General features: G+C 34.4%; 1 protein-coding gene across 2 annotated transcripts; it reads right to left on the bottom strand.

Annotated features, from left to right (window-relative positions):
• Positions 1-119: 119 nt before the first annotated feature.
• Positions 120-5023, bottom strand: LOC127968372 (collagen alpha-2(VI) chain-like). Of its 2 annotated transcripts, none has more exons than XM_052569541.1 (3): positions 4833-5023; positions 1527-1622; positions 120-764 (listed from the first exon to the last, which is right to left on the bottom strand). In XM_052569541.1, the coding sequence occupies exons 2-3, from the start codon at positions 1612-1614 to the stop codon at positions 139-141; spliced, it is 714 nt and encodes a 237-aa protein (XP_052425501.1). In that variant the 5' UTR covers positions 1615-1622; positions 4833-5023; the 3' UTR covers positions 120-138. The 2 variants fall into 2 exon arrangements, with proteins under 2 accessions (XP_052425501.1, XP_052425500.1); XM_052569540.1 differs by having other exon boundaries at positions 4829-5021.
• Between the last annotated feature and the right edge of the window lie 1167 nt (positions 5024-6190).

The following is a 6190-nucleotide window of genomic DNA, read 5'->3' as shown; positions in this document are numbered from 1 at the left end:
AGAAAGAACAAGATCAAAGAAAGATTATTATAATAATAGCCCTTTGCTCACAACAAATATGAATGAAGTACTAAATAGTTTCTTCATCAATTAATACATTTTACGATATTATGCCACTGCATATCCACAAGAAAAGTATTAAAGGCATTGCATTACCATTATGTCATAAATGCGATCAATTGTTGATTGCACTATGAGTGGCCGCACTCCCGTGAGATCAACCGCCATGTAGTGATTACGATAAACACCAGCAGGTGAGTTAGCAATCTCCCTAAGTCCCGCCTCCTCTAGGTTCCTGGATGATGCAACAGAGAAGATCTTAATGAACTCATCACGTGCTCGTTCCGCCGCCACTTTGATCCCACCACATGGGTTTCCTGTCACATGACCATCGGTGATTACCACCGCAAAGCGTTTGGCATTGGGTTTGGATGGTGAGTGGACCAGCTGGTGGGTCATGTTGGTGATGGCGCAGTCAATGTACGTGCCCTTGCCCAAGTATTTTATTCTTCTGAGATCACTGATGAATCTATCTTTACTGGTGATTGCACTGATGATCTCCTGCCGCTGGGAGAAGTGAAGGCCTCCTACAGACCAGCTGATCTGAACTGAACCTTTGTATTTAACATCTTCTAGTTTGCTGGCAAAAGCTTCGGTGAACTGTTTGATGCTCTCTACCAAGCTGCCAGGTGGGTTCTCCTGCAGAGCTATTGTCTCAGATGTGTCGATGACAAAGTATAAGTCGATTGGGCATTCAGTTGTTTCTAGAGAGAAAGAGAGAGAACACATACAGTGAGCTAAGTCACTAAAACTACAAAAAATAATATTCAATAATCTTTATATTTCTTAAAATAATACGCTACCATTCAAAAGTACTGGGTAAATATTTTTTTTTTCTTTTCTTTAAAGAAATAAAATAAAATTAAGATGAACTGCTCACAAGAAGTGACAATAAATGCATTCATAATGGTTCAAAAATATCTACTTTCTGTTTATCAAGGAAACTTAAAGAAAGGTTTTATTTTTAATGGAATTAAAAACTTTTATTTAGTAAGGATGCATTAAATTGATCATAAGCGACAATAAATACATTTAATGGGTTAAGAAAATGTGTGAATGTGTGATTTTTTTTTTTTTAGTTTTTTTATTTTATTTTGTTGATGTTGATTTATTTTATTCTTGAGATGCCAAAGCTGATATTTGAGCATCATTACTCTATAGTCTTCTTTTTCACATGATCCTTCAGAAATCACTCTAATATGCTGATTTATTGCTCAAGAAACGTTTCTTAATATTATCTTACGTTGCTTAATATTTTTGTTAAAGCCTTATTTTTATTATTATTAGTAAATGTCCAAAATAACAGCATTTATTTAAAATATAAATCTTTTGTAACATTATGAATGTTTTTAATGCCACTTTTGATCAGTTGAATGCACCCATCCATATTTTTAAATAAACATGTGTAATGAATAATGCATTCATAGAATAGAATAATTAGGTAACTGTAATAAGCGTTTCCTCACTTCCGCAGGGAGTCTGGCTGGCTGAAATCTGGACCTGTGTGTGAATGACCACAAACAACAGGAGGATCGATAGCCTCATCATCCTCATTCTCCTTCCTAAACACACAAAACAAAAAACAGGATGTGTTAACCACGTTCACAACACGCTCAGAATTTGTTCCCATCTGTGGACATCTGTTATATTCTAGCATGCCAAATACATTTACAAAACACCAGGAATTTTGACAGCAAGCAAAACATGTCTCTCCAGTGCCAGAATTTGGGGAATTTGACTATTTACCACTTTAAATTACTCTAATGCGCAATCATAAAATTACTTTCAATAAAACAAAAGTGCATAAAGTGACTTTCACAGAATCGTTTGCATCAGTCCAGTTGCATTATCCATCTAACAATGGGCACAGAAACAGCTAAAATGGTAAAAAGATTAATATAAGACAATATTTCATTAATTAAGATAAATTATTATTGAATTTGTGTCAAATATGTTATAGAGATGCCCTTGAACATGTTTAAACAGAGCTAACTGTCAATTGGAAACATTTGAACTCAATCGGCCACACCCATTGGCAGTTCAACTGAACATTGAAGGATAGGAATTCAAGAGGCAATGGTATTCTGGGAAATGAAGTGTTATGCCACCTTGGTCTATAAAACTTACTATATACATCTTACAAATTCCATAGATTTTTAGGCATATCTATAATCCTTTTTTTTGTGGTAAATTTGGAAATTAGATATCATACATTTATAGTCACGATAAATAAACCATGGTTTTATTGTAGTAAAAGTGTAGTAACCAGGGTTTGTTGGCATATTGATTACCATTTGTATAACCAGTTTTACTATAAATACCATGGTTAAACTATGGTTAGTCTAGCAAATCCATTTTTGTGGTTACCATGGTTTAACTATAGTAACCATGTTTTATTGGTTTTATTTGTAGTGAAACCATGTTGTTGTTGTTGTTTTTTTCATAAGCGTTCATTTGTTAACAAAATGTATACTGGAGCCAGAGATTCATCCATCGTCTGTAGAATAAGAGCTTGTTTTGATTCTGAATGTTATTGGATGCCATTAAAGTCAGTTTGTAGTTTTAAAACCCAGAAAAAAAAAAATTGTTTCATGAAATCCAATGGCTTTTACATTGGATTATTAACATTTGAGTAAAATAAGGGTGTGGTCAACGTTACCCGAAGTGACTTTCTTGTTTTGTCTTACAGCATAATTTACACGGTTCTATTTCAAACTTCGATTTCGAAGATTTTTTTATGCAAGTTGTTAACATCTTACTAAATAAATACTTATTACAATAACCACAAAGATGTGCATTTGCATGCTTGATGAATCATCATCAAAGTCCATATTCACTCTTGCAGGAGTCGTGCAACCCGTTCTTTTTGTTTTGTTTTTTTGTCTCCGATAAGACACTGTATGGCATTCACATTACAAGATTTCACCTAAGACTGTATAAAGACATATCATAAAAACATGCCATCTTGGCAGCACGTCATCATGCGTCACTCCTGGACAATCGAAAATAAGCAAAAAGTTGGGAACTTGTTGCTGAAGCCACGCCCACCTAGCTTGACTGCAGGTTCAGCAGCAGCAATCCACCTGTCATTCAAGTGGCCACGCCCTTAATTATGAAGAACTTTAAGGTTTAATATAATTTAAACAGATGATAGTTATAAAAAAAAAATTCACCCCCCTCACAGTTTTCATGAGAACAAAATTGTTTATTCAGACCAAAATAATTTTTTTTTACCAGGCTGTAAACATGTTTTTTTCTGCTGTAAAGTTGGGCATCTTAACACGGGAAGTCTATTGAATTGAATCCCTTTTGCAGCCAGCCTCTAGCGGCAAGTTGACGAATTACAGTTTAAGTCACTTCCGTGTTGGCTTCACGACAGAGAGCCAGAGGTTACTGCTTGGATTTGACTGATTTTTTTGTAGGAAGGGCGACTGCGCACAGCAGTTAAATAAATGACATAAGAGGCTTTAATAACCACTGGCCAAATACAAAAACGAAACTACAATTAAATCAACTTTGAGAGCAAGTGGGACCCCTAGTGTTTCGGGGGCCCAACACAGCTTGCGTACTTTATGTCTACATAGGATCAGCTCTGCACACAGCCCTCTCACAATATATTGCTTTACAGATCTATCACTTTTGCTGCTAAAAATGTACACGCAAGCATGCTGCATGTATCAGAAGTTCTCCGATCTGAAACTACATGCATACTGTGCTCGAGCCCAACTGAACTGTGCCCTGGCCCACTTCTTCCAACCGAGCCAGGAACGGCTAAAAGAACCGGGCCCACGCGCGGCACGAAGTTGTCATACTAATCAAACGAACCGGGCTTTGGGGGACAATAGTCAAGGTGTCTACTCAGAAGGCGTCTGTTACATGTTAATATCGAGGATCTGGACTCTGAGCATAACTTATTTTTCTATAACAAACTTAAAAAATATATATTTCCTATAAAAACATTAGTGCCCAGGCAGTAGCAAATAACTTTGGTTTTATATTTAATTTGATTAATGTTAAAGTTGAGATTTACAAGACATATTTTACCTGCTACTAAGTTATGTCAAAGAAAAAAAATACTTATTTGTTTAAAGTGTGCAAACAAAATGTTATTGCACTATTGGTCATACTGTAGTTCTTTTAAATGCATAAGTGCGCAATACAATACTTTTGAATTCATCATTGAATGTTGTGCATAACAGTGTGATTAATGGCGATTAGTCGCAGACATCGCATGATTAATCGGGATTAAAAATGTAATTGTTGCACAGCGCTAGTTATTTTATTACATTCGGTATCAAGGTTTTTTGTTTATCATACTGATTACAACATAACTCCAGGCAGGCTACTGTATTTGAGGCCCATTAGACAATATGTTGATATGTAATATACAGTATACGAAAATATATAGCCATAATCTAAACTCAAATTATCCAAAAATAGTCTACAATCAATTAAAAAGAGCAGCAGCACAGATGTGGCATATAGGACGAACAACGACATTAAATATCTTGATTAAGTACATGCAACACACTTTGAGTTTTGAAATCACAAATAATAAAGCATGCAAAACCGTTTATTCTTAAACAAAATAGTTTTTCGGCTGATTGAAAGAGCAAGCGAAAATTTTTAGATTACAGAATAGCTGAACAATGTGCACCTAAGTGATAGTTTAAGTGACTTTCCAAACTTTTAAGTGCATTTCCAAAACGTCCACTCTTCAGAGACAGAAACGCACTGCAAAGTTATATAAAAGTCAGACATCACTTACCCACCCAAGATCAGGAAATCTGAAGAACTTTTCGAGTGCTGATTTATGTTTAAGGTTAACAATCAAACATTTCGTACTAAGTAAAGCAGAAATCGGAATAAATTCCAAAATAAGAGAGTGAGTGAGAAGCCAAGCTGCAGGAGAAGTTTCCTCTGAGCTTCACCCAGCTTCAAAAGAAGTCTGTCGTCCCTCCTTCATCTGCTCTGAGGGAACGGAGCATCTGTGCACTGCCTCTTCTGTCCGCCTGGCGGCGCTGTGCATCCACACTGATGGACTACACCCCACTCCTCACGACTTTGATCTGGTGATAAGAGAAGGGGGATTATGGATCACCCACACATGTTCACAAAGTCCTGAGTGAGGACATCTTATTGAATTTTTTTTTTTTAAACGTGTGATGAAGTGCAATTCTCCACAAAATGATTGCTCGTTTCCAAAAAAAAACTTTCCAAAACTCTTTTTTTTTTGTTCTATTTGCAGTTTTCTAGAGAATGCATGGGAAAATCTCTGCCAAATTGTATTAGTAAAGACGTTACATACTATCTATCTATCTATCTATCTATCTATCTATCTATCTATCTATCTATCTATCTATCTATCTATCTATCTATCTATCTATCTATCTATCTATCTATCTATCTATCTATCTATCTATCTATCTATATATAGGCTATATATAGACTATCGTACTGTTGTTGTTGTACTTCTTATTTGAAAAGTATAAATACTTTTCCATTTGAATAATATATCATGCTTTTTTTCATCTTACGGTAATAAGAATGAGATGATTTTGCGTAATGAGAATTTGTGCTTAATTTTAACCTACCTAATGAAAATACGAAGCCCCGCACATGGCACGCAGGAAAAAAATTGTAGGCTAAAAATCGTGTGCATAATTTACTAATTTCTTCCACTGATGTATGAATTATGCACACGATTTAGAAAATCGAGGCAACGAAATAATAATCTTGTGCAGGTTTAATACTTCGAGGGAACGAATTAGTAGCATGAAAAAAAAAAAAAAAAAAAAAAAAAAATATATATATATATATATATATATATATATATATATATATATATATATATATATATATATATATATATATATATATATATATATATATATATATATTTGTTTTTTTTTTGTTTTTTTGTTTTTTTTTAATGCTATGTCCGGGGCTCCGTATGAAAATAATATCAGAATGTCAAGAATTTAAATGATTATAAAAATTGGCTTAATTTTCATATGCAGCATATAATTTGTTGTTGTTTTAGGGAGAAATGTGATCTGAACATGCTCTCAAGAGGCTCCAAGCTTCGCCAAGTTTTTTATTCATTTTTTATTTTATTTATTTTTATAAG

The sequence above is a fragment of the Carassius gibelio genome, chromosome B11, assembly GCF_023724105.1.
Source record: "Carassius gibelio isolate Cgi1373 ecotype wild population from Czech Republic chromosome B11, carGib1.2-hapl.c, whole genome shotgun sequence".
In the NCBI taxonomy this organism is placed as follows: domain Eukaryota; kingdom Metazoa; phylum Chordata; class Actinopteri; order Cypriniformes; family Cyprinidae; genus Carassius; species Carassius gibelio.
The sequence above is the reverse complement of the archived record's forward strand: the minus strand, read 5'-3'. Positions and strand labels throughout refer to the sequence as shown.

Excerpts from the sequence above, each read along its gene's own strand:
- LOC127968372 (XM_052569541.1), bottom strand. The coding sequence starts at position 1,614 with ATGAGGATGATGAGGCTATCGATCCTCCTGTTGTTTGTGGTCATTCAC. Across the intron at positions 765-1,526 it reads CAGCCAGACTCCCTGCGGAA|AAACAACTGAATGCCCAATC; the intron begins GTGAGGAAACGC and ends CTTTCTCTCTAG.